Genomic DNA, 23611 nt, shown 5'->3' with positions numbered 1-23611 from the left:
ATTATCTACCTCGCAAAATATTTTTAAATTGCATAGAAGATTCAATGTTTTCACATTAATATTTTTTAATTGTACATGTATTAATTAAACTCTGGGTATTTAAGACGCCAATATAAATAATATCCATATTGTATAATTAATTGTAATTCCAATATAGACACACTTTTGTAAATCTTTGCAAATTTTTAAACTTTATACGTCCTGTAGTATTTAAACAAGAAACACAGAGCAACTGTTATACATGTTTAATCCTGAAAATTATATAGCATCTTAAATAATATAAACAATTTAAAGCTACGTTGTTAAGATTTATATTATCACAAGAAACAGTCAAATTTGTTAGTGTTATTTGATACCAGCAAAAGAGATAGTTACATTTGTTCAATGAACGATTCCTTTCCATCATAGTTATTAAAAACTATGATACATAAACCGTAGTAAAAATTTACTTTCATCTTGAACACAACTCCTCCATGTTCACTATGTTTCTAATATTGCGAAACTGTAATTAATACTTGTTTCCACCAATGCAGCTAACTTTAATCTCGGTTTAACTTACTGTTAATCTTTTCCTAATTTTTGAAAATTGAACCGAGATTAAAGTTAATTTGCATTGGTGGAAATGGACACAATTTAAAATAATTTTTGAACTGGTTTGCATAGGATATTACATACTTAAAACGAATAATAAAAAACAAACTTTCTAAGCAATCTTGCATAAATGATGATGCAAGAACAAATAAATGATTTAATCTTACATCAATATTTCTTGAATTTGTCACCATGCACATATGTGCATATTATTTATCATCGTATTCTGTTTTGTATTTACCGCACTTTCTCCTATCTGGCGGAACCAATAAAAAATCGTTCACCAATGTCTTACTAGAATTGTTACTAGAGGAACTCTGTTGTGGTCACTAGAGGTCAGTTTACAACCCGCGAATTTTGATTCAAATCAGCATCGTATTTGATTGTTTACAATTTGTGTACATTTGTCAATAGAAAATAATTTTTTGTATATGAAGAAAATATTATATGTATATATGTCAAGTGTACCACTCAAAAATTTTTGGATTTTTGATTTGGCTGAAATTTTAATATATTATAGTATACCCATCTCAAGAAGCTACTATGATTTTTTTCAAATTTTTATATCAACATAGTCAAGAGATATGAATTTTTTTAAAACTCGCATTTTTCAAAATTCGCAATTTTCAAATGCCTATAACTCTGCGAAAAATAATCCAAAATAATAAAACGTTTATTTTTAAATTGTGTGTTTTTTCTCTAGTTTTCAAAAAAAAATATCAAGAAAAGTTTCAAAATTTTTTTTTAATTTTTTAAAATTTAATATAGAAAGTTATTAATTTTTTAAAGTATGACATTTTTAATTTTTTTTTTTAAATTCTCATTAAAATTTAGATTTATTTGATGATTTTTAAGACTAAGTTGATTGTGGTCAAATATTTCCTTCTATTTTTTTTCGAATTAATTTTTTTTTCTAATTTTGCATTTTTTTACATAATAAAATAATATATAGGTATAAACTCGTGACTTCTTCATTTCCTAAAATTTTCGGTTTATTTTCAATGTAATAACTTATTTTTTTATATTTACCTATTAAAAAAAAAAGTGTTTCCGTGATTGATATTACTTTTATACTAAAATTATTGTTTTCTTATAATAAATTTTTTTACAATATAATTTTTCATTTTTATAAATTGTTGTTATTGTCCAATATTATTTGTACGAGTACGGCTACACTTCTGCATGCAAGAATTAACCTTGCGTGTACAGTAATTGTACAATTATAATACTTTACAAGAATTAAGCTTGCATGTACAACTACAAATACTTTAGTAGCTTCTTGCGATGGGTATACTATAATATATCATAATTTCAGCCAAATCAAAAATCCAAAAGTTTTTGAGTGGCACACTTGGCATGGAATATCCCATGTATATACATATAATTTTTCTTGATATACAAAAAATTATTTTCTATTGACAATGTAGACAAATTGTAAACAATCAAATACGATGCTGATTTGAATCAAAATTCGCGGGTTGTAAACTTCACTGACCTCTACTGATCACAACAGAGTTCCTCTAGTAACAATTCTAATAAGCCATTGGTGAACGATTTTTTATTGGTTCCGCCAGATAGGAGAAAGTGCGGTAAATACAAAACAGAATACGATGATAAATAATATGCACATATGTGCATGGTGACAAATTCAAGAAATATTGATGTAAGATTAAATCATTTATTTGTTCTTGCATCATCATTTATGCAAGATTGTTTAGAAAGTTTGTTTTTTTATTATTCGTTCTAAGCATGTAATATCCTATGAACACCAGTTCAAAAATTATTTTAAATTATGCCCATTTCCACCAATGCAGATTAACTTTAATCTCGGTTCAATTTTCTCTTCATCTTTTTCTAATTCTAAAAATTAGAAAAAGATTAACAGTAATTTAAACCGAGATTAAATAAGTTAATCTGCATTGGTGGAAACAGGCATTAATTACAGTTTCGCAATATTAGAAATATATTGAACACGGTGGAGTTATGTTCAAGATGAGAGTAAATTTTTGCTACGGTTTATGTGTCATAGTTTGTAATAACTATGATAGAAAAGAGAATCGTCCTTTGAACAAATATAATTATCTCTTTTGCTGGTATCAAATAACACTAATAAATTTGATTGTTTCTTGTGATAATATAAATCTTAACAACATAGCTTTAAATTGTTTATATTTTTTATGATGCTATATAATTTTCAGGATTAAACATGTAAAAGTTGCTCTGTGTTTCTTGTATAATACTACAGGACGTATAAAGTTTAAAAATTTGCAAGGATTTACAAAAGTGCAGTGTTTATATTGGAATTATAATTAATTATATATATGGATATTATTTATATTGGCATCTTAAATACCCAGAGTTTAATACATGTACAATTAAAAAATATAAATGTGAAAACATTGAATCTTCTATGTAATTTAAAAATATTTTGCGAAGTAGATAGATAATATACAATTAGGTGTGGACAATTGAATCCCAAATTTTTAATTTAAAAAGACAATATAGGAGTGCTGTAATTTTTTAATATAATTATAACTTTTTTTGGAGAATAGACAAAAAAATTATTTTCTATTGACCAATATAACACAAATTGTGAACATCAAACGCGATGGTAATTTGAATCAAAATTCGCGGGTTGCCAACGTCACTGATTTCTAATTACCAATAGAGTTCCTCTAGTAAGAATTAGGACAATGGTGAACGACTTTTTATTGGTTCCGCCATGTAAGGGAAAAGTGCGGTGTATACAAAATACTATGATAATATATTTGTCTTTTAATTTATTTGTCAGCCGTATTGGTTCAACCTGTTTATTTTGAATAAAGAACATTCGCTCATTATAACCAGAGCTGTGCGGCTGTATGCTCTTTAAGATTAAATAAGTTTATTGGTTTTTCAGTTTAGTTTTTAATAAACTGTTTATTTGATAAAAATAAATATTATATTGCATATTAAAAAAATAATTTGTTTTTTTAGTTTTATGAAGTTTATGTTATGTATGTGAGTTATTGTACAATTATAGTGTATATCGTATAGTTAAATATTGTTTTTGTGTCAATTACTATTTTATAATATTATTATATTTTATAATATAATTAATTTTTTTAATTTTTATAATTAATTATATTATTTTATTTATTATACTGTGTATATCAAATACATACATATATATATATATATATTCTGTTTCTCATCATATATTAATGTTATTAGTTATAACGAATAAAAAATATAACATTGTGTTAAGCTTTTTATACACTGAGCTGGACTTTTTTAGTAACTTCTTACTTTATTAAAAATTATTATATATCAAAACTTCAAAACGTAATCTTCTTACGGACTCTCCTGATTTAACAAACATCCAAAATGAAGGGCATGTGAGATTCTAACGTTGTCGTAGGCATTATGCCCAATTCACACTAGGCGCGATGAGCGATGCGCGACGAGCGATAACCAATAAGAACTCTGCTTTACATCGTCGTATGAGCAAAAGCAATGCTTTTATTGGATATCGCTCGTCGTTCATCGCTCATCGCATCCAGTAAGCGCGTTCAGCGGACTCAACAGTTTAGTTAGCGCTCTCTGTTATTGGTGTATTCTTTTAGATCATCCAATCAGAATTTTAGTTCTAGAAGAATACACCAATAACAGAGAGCGCTCACTCAACTGTTGAGTCCACTGAACGCGCCCAGTGTGAATTAGGCGACTGCGCTTCTCAGAACTCTAATCTGTCGGAATGACAGATATGTTAACTAATGTTAACCTATAAAGTTTCAAACTTTAACTCTTAATACCTCGTCTAAGGGGCAGAGTGACACTTTTTTGCCAAATTCGTTCATTTTGTTCAAAAATGCGTCAAATGAGTTGAAATGAGTCCATTTTTATCAACATCGGTAGTTCTAAACTGAACAACTATCCTAACCTCAATAGTGAACTTTAATATCTCTGTTCGCGGGGCAGTGTGACGTTTATTTCTGCTAGATTTTTTCGTTTTAATCAAAAAAGTGTCGAAAAATTTTTTTACCTAATTTTACTGATTTTCAATGTACTATAGCTTTTAACTGTATAATTACCAGAAATGTGTTTATCATTATTTACGTAATAATTATTTATTTGTTTATGTAATAAATTAAAAATTATTAAGTTAACAAATAAAGATATATAAAAGGCATGTAAGAGTAAAATTTCAAATTAACAAAAATTAAATGAAAACAAAAAAAAAATATATATATATATATTAAATTCGTTGAAGTCGTGACATGTTTCGGCTACATATATGATTGAGCCCTCTTTAAATATTATAAAAAACGCAATAATGTTAAAATTGAAACTACTAATAAAGATTAAAAAATTACTCTAGAAAGTGTATCTCAAGAAGAGGAACAATGTTGGTCAAGTGATAAAAAATTAAAAATTATATATAAGTGTGTGATAATGGTAAAAAAGAAAATAGAAACTTTGTATAATGATAAATTTCGTAGAGAAGTAAGATGTTAATGCGTGTAACTGTCTTGACTGATGATGACTGACTTATATCAGTCCAAAAAATGGAGAATGCAATTAAATGGAAATCCACGCATATCAATTTTATGAACAAAAAAATACAAAATACAGCCAAGTATCTATGTATAATGCTCGATGCCAAGCTGAGATAAAAGGAACACATCAAGAAGAAAAAAAAGAAGAATTAGACATTAAATATAGAAAAATCTATTGACTAATGGGGAGGCATTCTGAACCTACATAACAAACTGTTGCTGTATAAACAAGTGCTAAAACCTACTGGACGAATGGGCTGCACCAGAAGAAATCCAATATTAAAATAACACAGAACTTTTAAAATAAAATGTTACGAGGAATTGTAAGTGCTCCTTGATGTATCCGCAATAATAACATCCATAGGGACCTGAACATAGATACAGTTATGGATGCAATAAAGCAAACAGCAATGCAACATGACCAGAAAGTCCAGAGACTACAAGGTCATTGCAATACACTAATCTGGACTCTGGAGTATGCTGAGCAGAAATAAACCCGTGCAAAGACTCAAAAGAATGAAAACCCTCAAATTTGGTGCAAAGGAGTAAGAGCTTGTAATATGCGCATATTTTAAAGCTGAATTAATCAGTGGAATAATCTTTGACACACGGTGAGTATCTGATATGAAAGCTGCTAGATAAGTTTACTTAGTTGTAGAAATCCAATAGCGGTATAAGTCACTATTTTGTTGAAAAAATATATATATAAAATACCAGGTGTGTGTATGTACATGTAATTAGTAAAATAAAGTGTCAAAAAATATTAAAAAGTTTAAAAATAAAACGTGTAATAATTTTTCAATAACAAAAACTTCTGTATAAATCAAATATAAACTTGGAAAGAAAAGGGCATCAGGAGTTAAGCGCAGATGACTTTACGTAAATACTGATATATATATCAAACAACTTTTTTATTATAATAATTATGCTAATTATTACAATCAAAAAGTTGTTTGATATACATCAGCATTTGCGTAAAGATATCTGCACTTAATTCCTGGTGCTCTTTATTTTTTCCAAGTTTATAATTGTTTAAAAGTAAATTTGTTATTAATTAAATTGAAAAGTAATGTTAAATTTTTTAAATCAAATGGTTTTTATGATTTATAAAATTAATTTATCTTTAATTAATTTTTTATTAAATTTTACTACATAATATGTAATATAGCGAATAAAAATTATTCTATATATGTGATACTGAAATATATAATATATAAAATAATGTCAAAAAAATAATATAAAAGATTAAAAGGATGAAAAAAGAAAAGTGTGAAACATTAGCGAAAAATAAGATAAAAATTAAAGAATAAAAATAATTATCAAATGTTATAAATGATTTTCAAAGTGTAAAATAATTAAATAATTAATGCTAAATCATTTTAATATTAATGTTTAATATTAATTAATGTTAAATTTTTAAATGTTCTTTTAAATGTATAATATATGTCCTTATTTATTATAAATTGCGTACATTAATATGGTTCCTATCAGGATTATTTATCAAGACTTGATATTAAAGATAACTTGGAGCCTTAATCGCACTCTGTTTCAATTTCTGCTAGGGTAGGGGCTATAGCGCAAGCCTCGAATCGATCTTCCACCCCATCTCACCCTCCTCAGGCGTCCGCAAAGAACCCCCGGCCGACGACTCTGTTGTCGACCCAACAACAATTCAAAACCTCCCGAGACTGAAGACAAACATGGCGTTGGATTTCGCAGCGACGTATAAAGTCCTGGTTTTAGGCGATTCGAACGTTGGCAAGACCTGCATCGTGCATCGCTACTGCGACGAACGGTACTACGACACTTACATCTCAACGATAGGTGAGAAGACACGCGTACCATTGTAAAAATATTTCACGAGTTTCCCGTTTTCATCTACGACAATCGCCTTCGGAGTCGCGTCGTTTTAGCGACTTGTTGGATGTTTATTGTGACATGTCTTGGTACCAGTTGTGATTAGCTTACGACAGCTCACCTTTTTTGATAACGGTAACAATAAAGTTATAGGCTTTAATTTTGCCCCGGATACGATAAATCGCATTAGTGTCATACACCATTAACACAAGTAGTTGCTAATTAATCCTTGGCTATTATCGATGTTGTCATATTTTTGTCTCTAATGCAGATTTCACCTGTTATCAGAAAAGAACAACTGATGCCTCAATTCAATTCGTTCTAATTTTACACGTTTAATGTGCAGCGTTTTCATCTTCTCCATTTGTTACAAAATAATGAGAAGTAGAGTCAATTTTACCTTTTGACATTTTAATTTAAACTTAATATTACAATGAGTATCTAATTAGTGATAACGTCTAATTGCTCCGAGCTGCAAATATAATTAAAGTATAAGTCCTTGATTTTTTTTATTTGAACTTTAATATTTGCTCCATGTGCAAGTATCCTGAAAATATGTCCACATGATGACATATAATAAATAGTGAATATGTCTGCAGGTATTGATTTCAAACAGAAGATTATTAACTTAGATGGAACGCCGATTAAATTACAAATCTGGTAAGTATTAATTAGTCTTTTCTCGCGAATTCTTATATTGATCAAATAATGTGTAAATTCAAATAAACCGAAGTTCCCGCTCAGAAAATTATAGTTTCTATTTTTAGTTTTCTCTCAAATTTTATAAAACCATAATCTGCATGTAAAGTGACAAATCATATATAAACAAGATGAAGTAATAGAAAATATATCTGTGTATTATTTTTTTATAAAGGGACACTGCCGGCCAAGAAAGATTTCGAACTTTAACAACGGCGTATTATCGTGGTGCCATGGGTATTCTTTTGATGTACGATGTCACTAGTTTGGAGAGTTTCAACCATCTGTCATATTGGCTACGAAATATTCAAGAAGTAAGATTATAATCGATTCTAAAGAACGTTACATGAACGAGAATAAACTCGTGCTGCATATTTTTTAAATGACCGTGTTTAAATGCCTTTAAGAAGTCCAGAAATAGAATTGAATATATTAAAAGACTGTTTGAATAAAATTACGACCTGAAAACAAGAAAACAGAGAAATTTGTAAGAAAAATTGATAGATTAAGTATGTTAAAATATTATCAACTAGCCAATTAACGTGTTAACCTCAATAAATTGAGGTTTAGAAAGGAAATTAATTTTATGAAGGAATGAATAAATAGAAATTCTGTAATCTCATGAATGAGTTCGAAGTTATCTCTCTGCATGCAAATAATTGTACAAAATCATAAATCATGAGCAATTTTTTTATTTGCATTACAGAATGCGTCACCGGACGTAGTAAAAGTTTTGGCTGCGAATAAATGCGATGCGACCGCACATCGCGCTGTAGACACCGAGAGAGGTCAAAAGATCGCCGAAAACTTTGATATGCCTTTCTTTGAGGTATCGTGCAAGGAAAACATTAACATTGAAGAGGCTTTCCTTACTCTAGCTAGAAGAATACGGGAACAGCGGGGACGTCGGGTAAAACTTATTCGCTTCAAATCTGACTTGTTCTTTTATACGTTCAGAGAAAAACTTCAATGAGTTAGCACATAAATCATAGTAATATCAAAATGACATGAAGAAATTGTTTTAGGAAAATCTTTTAATAACAATTTTTGAATTTTAAACAATCACTTAAAAATCATTATCATTTTAAGAATTAATCAAAATTATGGACGTCGAAAGTATATTGAATGGTATCATTATAATTTTTCTTAGAATAATTTTTTACTTGATGTCATTTTGATTTTATAATTTTATATTCTACCTAAGATATACTTAGGTGCACAGAAAAAAGTCTTAACAGCATTAGTCAACATTAATATTTGTGTCATTAACATTATCATTGAAAATTTACAAGATTATTTTTAATTAAAATATTGACTAATGCCGTGTGTGCGTGCGTGTTAATATATTTTTTTTATTAAAATCCTTTTTATGTAATAAGGAATTTCAATGAGACACTTCTCTCACTCTTATCTTTTGACTGCAAACTTAACAGGACTGAGCTTTCTCATGAACAATTACTATTACAGGCAAGCCTGTTCGAGGCTTCCGAGAGAGAAGGTGCGGACAGTATAATTAAGGCGCAGTCACCGTCTCAACAAGGTGACGCTTGGAGATGCGCCTGTTAGTTCGGTGGTTGATCATCCGAGGTCTATCCGGCCGATTGAAGTTTCGACGGCTAGCTAAGAATTAAATCCGGGCACAAAGGATTTCGTCTGTACATACGATTGTGAGTCGGTCGTCGAACGGAAATCGACCTGGACGATGCAAGAAGTGTTTGTATACCCGGCGAAGGTGACCCGGGCAAATATTTACGATACCACCACACCATCTGCAATAATCGCAACTGATATAGGTATTATCTCATGAAGCCTGTACTCTATTATATGCGAGAGCTCGAATAACGACGTTATAATTTAAGTAATTCAGCGACAGTAACGCGAAAAAAATATAATCTACCACGATTCTGCGTCATCATCTTGGTGTTACAATCGTGTTAAACACGTAGGAAACATGTCGTCTGTGCGAGGCAAGCTCTTGTTCAGAATATTTCGGAAACACACATACATGCACATTATATTCGGTTAAGCTCGAGCTACGTTCAAGATTATCGCAAAGTTTATCTATGATAAGCGATATTATACGTCGTAGATGTCTATTTATAGTGGCGCGAGTCACATTTGTGCGAATATAGAGACTTAACAGAATTTTTGCTACGAGATAAGTAATCGAATGCCTGAAAGCATCATCTAGAGACGCGACAATTGATCTGATTAATCATAAGCCAATTTTACGAAAAAAAAACACAGAAAAGACGACTTTGAAGTATTTAAAGATTTAATTTAATACAGATTTGAAAATTATTTTGTTGGCCATCAAAATATAATAATCACTAGGACTTTCAAATATAAGTAATGCTAAATAATGCTACAAAATGTTTTGTCAATCTATTATAGCAACAAGTTTGAGCGTACTACATAATAATTTTGATAATCCAATAAAATTATTTACATATATATATATATATTAAACCAAATTTTTACATACTACAGCAAAGTTGTCTTTTCTATGCACCGGTTAATTCTTAATATTCCAAGTAAACCGATGCTTTTTGTTCCGCACGAGTTTGATGTAAATTCACATGAACGGTTTTGCGTACGTAACAATTTAGCTGGATACAGATCTGAAAATAGTTTTCTTGGATTAATAAAGAATAATTATGTAAGACACTCAAATTTTAAAAACTTTTTGCAGCGTTACTGATCGTGCTTGTTTTCTGTATAATTATTTTGATGGCTCAACAAAATTATGTTCAGATTTGTATTTATCTACGTTTAAATATCTTTATAAAAAAAAAAAATCATTTTTTCTGTGCACAAATATTTAGCTGGGAGAGAAAAGACTACAGTTGAGACAGAGATTTGACAAGATTTCTCGAATTCGAAAGGCTCGCGAGACGTGTATTTCACGTACTACAAACAATTTTCGGAAAATCTCGCCGATATTAGACTTTCGTGGATTAGACGCATTCATTGGGTATCGTAAATAGTTAAAGAAGGTTCAATTAGATTCGCTTGGTAAGGCCTAACTAAAAGGAAACATCTTCTCGATACTATTAAGGCGACACACTTTCACAGTAATCGGCGTATTACTATTCTAGTATGTCTACACGAAGAAGACATCATCAAGCGCATTGTGATTACTGTCTAAAAAACGATATTACTATATAAGATTTGCAATTACTACCGATGTCTCTCAACAAGGACCAGGGTTCTTCCTTCAGGGAAGAGCTTGCGCGAAAACGTCGGGATCATTTGATGCACAGATGCCAAAGTTTACGAAAATATCTTTTTGATGATGTCGGGTCAACACTACATAAATTATAAAAAATAGAATTTGTTTTAAATATCGAGGCATGAGTTATTTTTTAATAAACATGATTTCTCTGAAATTAAAAGAATTTAACGAATTAAACGTAAATCAAAAAGTTTTGTAACGAATTAATTTTAAAGTTTTATATAAAACTATTTCACGCTGGAAATAGAAACTTAAAATAAGAGAAATGATTGTTAAGAAATATTCAAGGAACATCCCGAGTATTTTTTTTCTCTCTCTAAAAAGTTTCGTTTGACCAAATATATCAAAGAAACCGAGATTTATTGCACTATTGCACGCGAAGCTTTCTTTAAAAGAAATAACACGGACTGTTTTCACATTGATGTCAGATAAAAACATTTCTTTTTGGCCTCGGAAAAATTGTATAGCGTAAGACTAGCGAAAGCTACTTATCCGAGAAAGGACTGCTAATATGTTCAAGTGTTCATAATAAAAAATAATGTTCTCTGCCTGAAGTAAAATTTCGAAGCCGAACCGATATACTGGCGAGCACTTGACATCTGTATATCAAACCTTTCATATCGGTGCACACACACGTGATAATCCACGCTTAATTAATGCGCTTTGATAATCGTGATGAAACATTTTCGGTGATTCGCATTATATTCGAAGAACAGCGATTTACGATATAAAGCAATACATTCTATTATAGAATGTCTGGCACCAATCTTGTTTCGCATAAAAATAGAACACTTAATTAGTCGTACGAAAAAAGGATAGTAGCGTCCTTACATTTTTCACGAGTTATATTTGCGGTCGGCAGGGAATAAAAGGGCCGCGAGAAAAACATGTTAGCTGCCATGTAATCACTGCAATACGTGCACGTTTTTAACGTGTGACGTAAATCATTCAATTAATCTTAAATGATATAGATTAATCTTTTTAATTTTTACACGATGAGGGAGCTTTCGTAAACAGACATATAAAATTAACAACTAATATAAAAAAACAGGGCAATGAACCAATAAATTACGTTAAAAATCTTTTTAAATTAATTTAATATATAATATATAATATAAAGTTAAGTTTTTCGATTTTTTTCTTATTTAAATACTTCTTTTTTGTCGATTTATTTGCAGGATAAATTTATTTATTGCATCATAATAAATGAGATTGGAAAATAAAAGTAGGACGATAAGAATTTGCATAAAATATTATTGAAAATATGCACATTATAGGCCAAAGGTTTGGAAATATTTTTTTAAATTAACATTCATATTACTTCTCCAAATATCTATAGTAATGTTTTGAAATTTAATAGCTATTATTGAATCTAAAAAACTGTTTTAAAAATACATTGATATTTGTAGTAGTTTTCAAAAATGTTTTCAAACTTTTGGTCTGAAATATGATATGTTGTTTCAACGATAAAAAAAAAATTTATTATAAAGATTCGTTCTTTAAAATTTAATTAAACTTCCAATCTTATTCATAAGTTATTTGCACATTACAAAAAATATATTTTTCCTTTTGTTTAGAAAATTACTTGTATTTATATAAAAAATCACATCACAATCAACAAAACATAAAATCGTTGTTGGCCTTTCGATAAAATCACTTTCACCGTTTGTACTTCTCGTTTACGCTGGCAGAAACGTAAAAGCCTTTATTGTGCCTATCAGTGATTATATAAGAAAGAAAATAAAGACGAAAGGAACATAGATAAGAAATACATTGCACGAGATCGTAAATAGATCGCTTTATGATCGATCAGAGGAAAACTATGGGATGGTAACGCGATGATGGTCGATGTCTGATTAAAGCTATAAAATTAAAATTCGCTTTATTAATATCTCTGAGGATATTGCATCTTTTAGGAGTATGCGAAAGAGAATCGATAGATATATACTTGCGATGTATTATTGTTTTCTCATTTATAAGCATTGTATATTAGATGGTAAATTTAATTCTTGCCACTCGCTATTAGAAGGTACCAGAAACAAATCAATTTTGGAGACGAAAAAACGGCAGGAATTAAGTATACCACCTAATATATCTTAAAAATCGATGTCTCTCGTCTTCTGGCGAATTGCGAACGATTTCTGATACACAACAAGTTCGCTTCAGACTGCATTCGCACGTTCAGTTCTCACTGCATCGCGAATGGCAATCTGGTATATCTTGCGATCTTCTGGCGGTGTGTGATATTGAGGGCGCCCAGGAATCTTTGAGGAAACTCAGTTCGCGCTTTTTCGCACGCTTGCATGTGCGATTCTAGGCTACATCGCGACGCAATCGAGTCGTAAAAAGCACATGTACTGGAATGCACTCTTCAGACGAGAAGCACACTAATACACTATATCCGTCGCGATCGATCGAGGTGTAGTGACGATACCTAAGAAATGAGATCACTTCGCGAATCGCGCACGTTAACGGAATAGCGATCGCCACGGTATCATTTGTTTTTTTCAGCTGCAATTCTAAACGTAATAGTTTTACAGCATAGGCTTTGTACCATTTGTGCAAGACGATATTATATATATAAATATACATATATATTATATATATATATATATACACACACACGATACGACGGTATATATTTGTTGCTTTTATATATTTATAAATCGCGGCGTGTATTTGTATAAAAAGCATCAAGAAATTCGATTATTTCGCCCGCTAAGCAACCTACATGTGCCCTTTAATTAGCAATCAGAATTTCCCAAACTTAAAATGCGAACGTAGGCTGAACTTTTTCTCTCGACGTATATTTTTGCAAGATCTCTGTGAATTGCTATACTGAAACAACGAAATTTAATGTATTTTCGCCCGTTTAAATAAGATTTCGTTGAAATTGTTTTTGAATGACTAAAGTTGCAGTTATTCCAAAACTAATGTGGCAAAAAGAGTTTAACGATTTTTTTCCAATTATAAAAATTTGAAAAGCAAGTGTCTATACATATTTGAGGACCATTGTATATATTTCAAAAGTTTGGGAAATCTTGGATTAATAGAGATTAGATGTGCGATTAGAGAAATCATGTGCTTTATTTTCGTTCGTATAGGACTTCTTTAAATGAGGGCGTAATTTGTTAGGACTGTCGTTAATTTTTATTCCGCGAATTATTTGTAACGAGAAGTATCTGTAGAACTTCACATTAGCCTCATGAAAAGTACATTTTTCTAATTGAGAAGAGACTGCGCGAAGAGGCAAGAGATTGCAATAGAAACTTTTTGCGTTGTTACATAAATACGGCGACGTGAATCTCGAATGTAAAAGGTTTCATTTGAAGAGATGCTTGTTTTTCGCGAGAAAATGTGGAGAATATTTAAAAAGAGAGCAAAAGTGAGAAAGAAAGTATCAATTTGTAAGAACGGCGCCGCTCCATGCGGATGGTAGAATCGCTTGTACGAATTTCTTTTAAGGGACGCTGGACGTTTTCCTTCATCGAAATACTCATCCGAAGCTGGTCTTCGGTTGAAGAGAATTATTTTACCCGACTTAGTTGAGCCCTTGTCACTTATGCACGCGCGCGTGCAGCGCCGTAACTAGCGTTTCTTTCACATATATCCAACGGCGTTCAATCGTTTCGCACCACACACAGTCTTATCCTTGAGATTTCACTAAAAATATGCGTGACGGAATATCGGAATCACGTTCGCGTATCGGAACCCTTTCACCTTGTATTCGCATAGATTTATGTATTCCTAGATCTGCAGATCTCTGATTTTCTCGTGAAACGTCTAGAAATTTGCAGAATTTAGTTCTACAATTTTTGTTTGAATATTTCAGAACAGATTACGCAAAAGAGACAAATGTCTTTGATTTTGTTTTGTATTCTAGTTACGGCTCTGCGTATTCATAGCTCTCGATTTCCAACGACTTTTGAAGTTTTCAACGATATAATGAAAGTTTTACGATAGATATCAGCTGTGTTTTTACGAATCTTGTTAACATATATAAAAGTGAGATAAAATGGCTGATCGGGCGAACAGTTTCGGCTGGCAATTTTCTTCAGTTGTCGGATCGAGGTGATCTTTGCAAACATTTGTTTAAAACTTCGCGTATTAATGCTCGAAATTAATTTAAAAAGTTTGAATCTAATTTGCGCGATATAATGATCTTTCTTTGATTTTGTAAAGTAAGAAGATTTGGCCCGATCACCGAGGAGATAAATGCGGGAATGTTAAACGTACGATATAACGATATAGCTTTTATAACGTTTCATTTGTCATTTATCACTACACTCTGAAGAATGGTCATCGTGTTATTACATAATTTAATTCTATCTTCGCGATCGATTATCTAAATGTATAAGTGTATAAGAGAAATTTTTAAGTTTGTAGAGAAACAACTTGTTTAACTCGATGTCTGAATCAATAATAAATAAAGATACACACTTTTTACCTATGACACACGCTGCGTTTTCATTGAAGCAATAAATTTATCATATAATACTCGTAATTCCACACTCCGAGAAAAACATAGTCGTGGCAACTATAAAGGTGATAATAATTGTACAAATTTTATCTGTAAAATTTAAATACATGGTTAAAAGCTCTTTTAGTTATAATTATAAAATAATAATATTTTATAGTTATTGCAGTTATAAGTTATAAATACAGATTGATTAAAAATTGCTTTTTCTTTCCTCTTTGTTAATATTAAGAAAAAATAGTTATATTTTATACTTATTACAAATATAAACGGTTTATTCACCTATGTATGTATATTAATTCTACATAAAAGTTGTACGATTGTCACTTTTACAATTGTCATCGCTATATGTTTTTTTTTCTGAATAAAAGATATCAACAAGAAGAAAAGAACACGAAAATATTTATAAATTAATTTAGTATTTAAAAGGTATATTACAGAAAAGTCTTACAGAAGAAACAAACGGGACATACGAAACAAAAGAAACAAACGGATTACTCATACTTCGCAAAAGTAAGGAGGAAAGTGAGGCTTCCTTGTAATGCAACGGTTCTTTAAGTGCGTGACCCGGAGTAGTTAAACGAATCGCTCCGACTTACGACACACGTCCGGAGGACATACCGGCATTCGCGGTGCGTCGCCAATACGTCATAGCGTTCGGCGATAAGCGATTATCGGAGTGAATCAGCGCATTGAAAATGGAGAACGACACGGCACCGTTTTCCAGCTGAGCGCCCGCGCTGAATCGCACGCGCACCAGGAAGCGACGGGGGATAAGCGCGTATGGGTCTCCGTTGTTGACAAGTATAGATAGGTACGCGCGCACATTGCGCAGCGTCTTCTCTCCACCTTGGAACGGGGAACGCGCTCGAGCGCGAGTTAATCGACGGAAGATTTAACGGATTGTCACGTTCGCAAATTGCGCGATCCTGTCCGCGATACGCGCGACGTAAGCCGGCAGTCGCGTGTCACGTCAATCGACGTTCAAGATTACGATCATTGTGCCCGTACGTGACAGTGAAAATTAAACGAGAGACTATCTCAGATAAGAAGTCCGATGCTTTGTCAAAGAATCTGTTCTTTTCCATATTGTAGGTATTCCATTTTTTGTTCTAAATTTTTACACTGTCATCATTTTCACTGTATTCCATTTGATTTTACTTTAGGCTCCATTTTATCTTTATGGTTGTAGCAATTTTTTTTATCGTCCGTCTATAAATTTGTAACGCCGAATTATACTCCATTTGATTTATTTTTATAATAATTTATGCAGCTCGCCATACTGTATCGTTAATTTAACTGATATAAGTTATCAGAAGTCGAACAAAAAAAATTTAACTCAAGGAAATATATTAAATTTGACTCTTTAATTGATTTATTAGTGTATGGACATTGTTTACTTTAAATGTTTAATAAATCAAAATAATCATAGAAATAAATTGATCTACATTCTTATATATACATGGAAATTACAAATAACAAAACATTATTCGATTCAAAGGATTGAGTTACCATTGTTTCCTTAATAATTAATAGAGGCTTTGTTCTACAATCTTTAATAAACATTTTATTTATTTATTTATTTATTTATATGTGAGAAAAAAATTTTCCTTAAGTAAATCTATTATTTTCGATCAACATTCTTGAATAGAAATTAAAAAATGTTCTGCTTCTTTGGAGAGAGAGAGAGAGAGAGAGAGAGAGCATATATTTCTCGAATATGAGAATTTGTGAACCCGTTTTAATTGTGCTCAAACAGTATGCGAAATAGCGGTATACGTGTGCAGATTACAATCGACGCACGATGCATCTTGAGACACGTGCGCGTCGTGACTCACATTACATCAAGCGACGCGCGTTCATTCAAACAAGCGGGTCGCGTCGAGAGATGATTCATACGGGCAAGCAGACGAACCCCCAGAGTTGAAAAAGCCTACCTGTTTCGCCATGTCCCTTTTGCGTTCAAATGCGTCGGAATGATATTACAGGCGATCGGCGATGAAATAACTCTCTTTTGTTCCGCAGAGATATTTTCTTGCATTCCTTACTGCGACAGGCTTCGATTCGACGCTGAGTTGTACTATTGAATTCCAAAATTGAAAATCGAACGTCTTGAAAGGTAAAAAAAAAGATCTTGCAGCTATACATTAAGCACTGTACTGTACACGCGACGCCCGCCTTTCGTCTGAAGTATGGCGATGGATGGCACGTCCGGTTGTTGACGGCCTCCAGAGCAGGTGGCATGCGCACCGCATCGACTGGAGATCGCGGAGCTGCCGACTCCGGAGCGTAAGATGGCCGCGGTGACAGATACGAGGAGCTGTCAACTCCCCGCCCGGGATCCTAAAGCCTAAAATTCTGTGTGTCATGCGGCTGGCCGTTTTCACTCCGCGCGTCGCGTAAATCGGCCACGTTGCGTTGCATCGCGTCGCACCGCGGACCGCATTGCGATGCTTGTGTACGCAAGTTTACTCGGGAGTCAGACAGAAACGCATCCAGGCAGTCCGAAAACGCACGTCGCTTCGTAATCCGTACGTATAGACAAGGCGCGTTGAAAGGCGCTTTGCATCCGCGCGTGCGGCCCGATTTATCTTCTTCTCTCGTAAATTCTCGACCGCGCGTCAGTCGATCGTATACCGAGGCGTGTCGGCGCGGAGATAATCAAACCAGTTCGAGTCGATCGAACTACGCCACCTCGTCGCATTGTAAGAGAGTGCTTTTTCGCAGGAACAACTCTCGTCGGAGAGTTGAGATTATTCACTCATGGATTCAGACATGGAAGCGTTAGTAGAATACAATTACGTAGCGCAAGCGGATGACGAGTTGACAATAAAAAAAGGTGACATCATCACGGATATCAGGATGATGCTTGGAGGATGGTGGGAGGGCACCCTGAACGACAAGCGTGGCATGTTTCCCGATAACTTTGTTAGGGTATAGACACTGTCTCTTGTGATTTATCATTTATATTCATAGAGTCCTAGTTAAATGCTATAACTCTTAACGTATAAATAAAACATCAATGTTATAATTTTCTGTTCAACAATGTAAGTTGTAATTGTTACATACAGTGTACGGTGTACATTACATTTATATTGTTGAGCAGGGACCCACAATATTGATGTATAAAAAAAAATGTTACTGTTAACGTTTACCGAATTCTCATGGAGATGTCTAACGTGTAGGTATTGGATCCCATTACTAGTGGAAATACCGATGTCAAGACTGTGAGCAGCATGAAATCTGCAGACGAGAATGTGACTTTGAGAAGTGAATCTGGTAGATGTCTCTGCAAAGTTCTTTTCAGTTACGACCCTTGTAATGAGGATGAGTTGACTTTAGTGCCGCAAGATTCCATAGAATTCTTGGAAGAAGTGGAAGAAGGATGGTGGAGAGGTCGTCTCAAAGGTAGAGTCGGCGTGTTTCCCTCAAACTTTGTTTCTCCCCCTGTTCCTGAGGAGCAAGAGAGGCACAAGGAGCGAGATAAAAAAGAGTTGTGCAGGGTACTATTTCCCTATGAGGCTGCTAATGAAGATGAACTCACTCTGGTCGAGGGAGATAAAATTGTCATTTTATCTAAGGATGCGCCGGATAAGGTTTGTTATCCATCTGTAGATTATAATACCAGTTTATAAGGGCATGGTATTTTACAGAATCAAAATAGATCTGATTATAAAAAGTTAGATTTCTTAAAACAAGTAATAAAAATAATTGAGTAAATTTGGAGAATTAACAAATTAGATAATAACTGTAAATGATCGGTATATATTAAATATGTATAATAATTTATATAGGGTTGGTGGAAAGGAGAACTGAATGGACAAGTGGGCTTGTTCCCTGACAATTTCGTTGAAGTAATTGGTACGAAGAATGAATCCCAAGAACAAGCAACCCAGCACCAGTGGTTTGAAATGACATTGCTGGGTACAAAGTCAAGCATTAGACATTCCCCTCAAGTGAAAAAGGTCGAGAAAGCGCATATTAGAAAAAGTCTGGACACTAAAAATGTACATTCAAGTAATATATCAGGTGAGATACCAATTATTTCATATTGAAGTGATATTTCTATTTTGCATGTAATATTATATGTATATTGAGATGTATTTTGCTAGATCATTTTCCCACTATAGACATCGCTAAAAAGGGCCTATCTACATTGACGTCGTCGTCGTCATCGTCGATAGCTAGCGGAAGCGGAAGCGGTGATAAGAAGGCGGTCGTTAGCCATTCGATTATATCGAGTCTGAAGCGGCTTGTGAGCGACGTAGGGAATAATAACGGTATTAGCAGCACAACGAGTATCGCTTCAGAGTGTCGCGAGGAATTGGACGGCGTGGAACGAGGAGAGGGTACTCCACTTGCGCATTTAACAGCTTCTCGTGCTAAAGCGCCTCGGCGACGTCCGCCTTCATCGCAGCATCTGCGCCATCACGCTGCCGGATCCAGCACGAGCGCATCTTCGACGCAGTCAACCGTTCCTAGTACTATTATGGTATGATAATGATTTTTTAAAAATACTATATATTATTAATTATTAGTATTTATTATTTATTAAATTCTGAATACAGAAATCTAATTAATTTTAATATCTTCTACAATTTGTAGGAAGATAATATATCTAATGGACGCACCGATTCTACGTTGGAACAAATACCCGATGAAGAAACGGACGGACTTGCTGCAAAAGTGAGAAGAAAAGCACCATGGGTAATGTACCACTTTTAGAGATGAAATAAATGGTATAAATAGGAAACTTAAAGAGAGTAAAAAATATAGATAAAAATATATTATAAAAGTTTACATAGAAATACTATTAAACACAAAAATTCTATTTGAGTGATTTGATTACTTTCTCTTATTTTTTATTCATTTATCAGTCCACAATTTTATTTATTAAAACAAAAGTATGTAAGAGATATATCGCGTTTATTAATCTTATCATTATTATCATTGTTAATCTCTTGTAGGTCGAAGAATTAAAGATGAATCAGATGGAGAGGAGAAAAACTGCCACGGTAGAGCGAATCGATAAGGTGGAAATTAAGAAGGAACGAAATTTCCCGCGGTAGATTTTGATTTATTAATGATTTTTTTAATCCATCGTATTTCGCAAATGTTATGTATATTTGTGTGTTTCATTGTTTATTAGATTAGTGACTCAAGGAAACGCTGTGGATTTCGTTATCAAACCGGACCCTGATAACGAAGATAATAAGCAGAAAGATAAAAGTCCGAAAGCCGAAACGAGCCCCCACAGTCCTAATGCATCAGGTCAGCCGGCCTACGTTCCATATGCCCTTTACTACAAATTATTGGAAAGGGTAAGTATTAAAATAATTCATATGCTATGTATTAAGTTTTCATTTCGGTATAACGTGTACGTAAAGGCACGCGATATTAATTTAAATTGCTTCAACAAGGTCACCGTATTAGAAGAGAAACAAGCAGTACTGCAGACGACAATAGGACAGCTTTCCGAACAGCTTGTACCTCTTCTTGCGAATGCATCGATTAACAGTAAATAATAGGGTGTTTAAAAGAAGAAAATCAATAGTATATTCATCTATATACCCGTACTGTGGTGTTTCCTCATTACGTCAGTAATGAAGAAAGAAACTAATACTGCTGCTAGAATGACGTTTATTGCTATTACTGTTGTTATACACACACACATATTTATTCATTTGATAGTATTCGTTTATTGTTTGCTCTGTCGATGCAGTATTTATGTGACCCGGTTAAAAACGTAACATTCCATATGACATTCTACGTTCGTAAATACATTCCTCTTTTATTTGGTTTTTCCAATATAAATTTAAGATCTCATTGTAACTGCTGGAGTTGTTTCACTCTCTTGATAACAGTAACCGATTTATATGAAATGTCTGAATATTTGCGCGGTTTAAACTCCATAGTTTTTATTTCAAACTTATGACACATATCAGAATTACGAGATGCAAATCTTTAATGTATTATATATTTGCACATATTACCTAGATTGTTACGATAAAACTTCCCCGTTGTCAGTAGCACGAAAAATCTTGCGACGCGACATAAAGTTCCAAAAAAGAAAGAAAGAAAAGATAAAATAGCGCAAGTGTCCTTCCAGATGGGTGCCTGTGCTTTTCTTGTACCAATTTGCATTTTATTCATTGTTTTATGTTACTTACGTATATATTTTTAGTGGCATTTATGACGAAGGATTATGTTAATTACGTATCTTAAAGAGACTACCTGGTTTGAAGTGCCAAGAAAGTAATGATATTCTTTTTGCAAAAACGATTATTGCTATCAATTTCTTATTTGTGCAAATATTTTGTCTTAACTTAAAAAAATATTAATGAATTTTTATATTAAAAACTAATATAATGTAATTGAAAAACTGCATGAGTAACAGACGTGTCTATGTCTGATCTTGTCAAATTGTTGACTCTGCAAAACTGAAATAAGTCGTTCGAAACAAAAGAATCAACGCATATACTAAACCTTAAAATTATAAAAAATCGTGAGTTGATAAAATTATTTAAAACTATTTAAAAAAAAGTTAATTTTTTAAAATTAAATTATCGAAAAAGTATTTTTTGAAAATTTATTATTTTGTTAAGTTAAGGTTTAATATACATATAGAGAAAACAGATATAATTTATATATCAAAGGCTGAAATTATTGCAGTGTCGTATCTACATTGTCAACAAAATTATATATACAATTTAATTTAAAAGATGATGTTTCAAAAAAATGCATATTAGAACATATCTGTTTTTTTGTACTTATAATATTTTTTTTCAATCAACGATTCCTAAACTATATATAAAAAGGCTCGTTCTATTGATAAAAATTATTAAATTCATTTGACTTGTCCATTCTAAGATAAGATTTATCAACGATAAATCTTATCTTAGAACTGAATGCTCAAAGTCTTAACTAAATCGCTCAACTTACTGTAACTTCGAGATTTTTCCAAGAATTACATTCCATTTTCAGAAAATACTCTTGAATAGTTGTTATTTGAGAGAGAACCAATTTAAAAAGTTAACTCGATAAATAAGAAATAGGATGTACTGGCCATAATGATCGAAGCTGGATCTTAATGCCTTTTAAATAATTCAATTTGAATTATATATATACTATATATGTATTTGCATATATAATTCACATTGAATAATTTAAAAAGCATTAAGATCCAACTTCGACTGTTACGGTCAGTATATCCTATAATATTTCTTATTTGTTGGATTTTAAATGTACGGTCCAACGAAATTCTTGTATTATTTAAAAAAAATAATTTTTTGATCCTCCCCCCCCCAAACCAGGTAGTCCTCTTAATTTTATTATTGCAAAATATAAAATTAACTATTTATCATATGAACAAGGATAGAAAAGTACTTAAATTCGTAGTTCGATAGAGCGTAAGAATTATGTGATTCTTTTTTTATTCAACGAACGCAACTGCCTCGCGATAACTATGTGTGATGATTTGCTATAGGTTTTTTTTCAGTAATCTGAGTGCCAATGTAAAACATTTTGTTTATTGTATTTCCCAGATGCCTCATTCAGCGATAGTGATAAGCGATTCTCGTTGATTTTTCACGAGTAATATCACCAAACTATATAAATACGACTCGTACAAGTCTAATTCGACGTGTTCGTCGAGCCATTTATTTTCATCCGCTTGTCAAAGCATATTTCGCTCCAAAGTGGAATATCTTTGAAACGGTGCTAATATAATGCGATATGTGATATATCGTAACATGTGGTTATATTATACATATAAGAATGAGGCACAGCGAGAGAGAACATTTAAGAAAAACTTTTGTTCGGTCCTAAATACGAAAGTATCATGACAGGACGATATAGCTAAGAATGTAGGCCGTTTTAAACGACAAATTAGCAGCTTTATTCGATGCAATTGCGAATCATGTTAAATATAAAAACAAAAGTTTTTATTTTTTTATGAAAGTGAAATTTTAAGTAAATATGGTAAACGAGAAGATGATAGATATATGAGAGGAAATAGATATACGAAGCGGTATTTAGTTTTTTATATCAGTATTCCATAAAATATATTTAATATTTCAACAAACAATAGTGGATTAAAAGCTATTTCCTCGAATCAGATTGACATAAAAGAGACTTTATTTTTATGCAGATATGCATAATACATATGAAATAATATATATATATATATGTATATATATATGTATACATATATAT

At 32.2% G+C, this 23611-nt stretch overlaps 1 protein-coding gene across 1 annotated transcript; it reads left to right on the top strand.

Annotated features, from left to right (window-relative positions):
- Positions 1–4332: 4332 nt before the first annotated feature.
- On the top strand, positions 4333–21129 carry LOC108779829 (SH3 domain-containing kinase-binding protein 1). The gene is made up of 15 exons (XM_018547336.1): positions 4333–4484; positions 4952–5740; positions 6692–6953; positions 7586–7646; positions 7861–7999; positions 8392–8595; positions 9153–9246; positions 18171–18331; positions 18583–18993; positions 19192–19426; positions 19510–19889; positions 20003–20104; positions 20365–20462; positions 20547–20718; positions 20818–21129. The coding sequence occupies exons 3-15, from the start codon at positions 6830–6832 to the stop codon at positions 20920–20922; spliced, it is 2286 nt and encodes a 761-aa protein (XP_018402838.1). The 5' UTR covers positions 4333–4484; positions 4952–5740; positions 6692–6829; the 3' UTR covers positions 20923–21129.
- Positions 21130–23611: the final 2482 nt, after the last annotated feature.

The sequence above is a fragment of the Cyphomyrmex costatus genome, unplaced genomic scaffold, assembly GCF_001594065.2.
Source record: "Cyphomyrmex costatus isolate MS0001 unplaced genomic scaffold, Ccosl1.0 scaffold635, whole genome shotgun sequence".
Classification (NCBI taxonomy): Eukaryota; Metazoa; Arthropoda; class Insecta; order Hymenoptera; family Formicidae; genus Cyphomyrmex; species Cyphomyrmex costatus.
This window is presented reverse-complemented; position numbering and strand designations above follow the sequence as displayed.

Excerpts from the sequence above, each read along its gene's own strand:
- LOC108779829 (XM_018547336.1), top strand. The coding sequence starts at position 6,830 with ATGGCGTTGGATTTCGCAGCGACGTATAAAGTCCTGGTTTTAGGCGAT. Across the intron at positions 7,647-7,860 it reads CCGATTAAATTACAAATCTG|GGACACTGCCGGCCAAGAAA; the intron begins GTAAGTATTAAT and ends TTTTTTATAAAG. Across the intron at positions 19,427-19,509 it reads ACATTCAAGTAATATATCAG|ATCATTTTCCCACTATAGAC; the intron begins GTGAGATACCAA and ends GTATTTTGCTAG.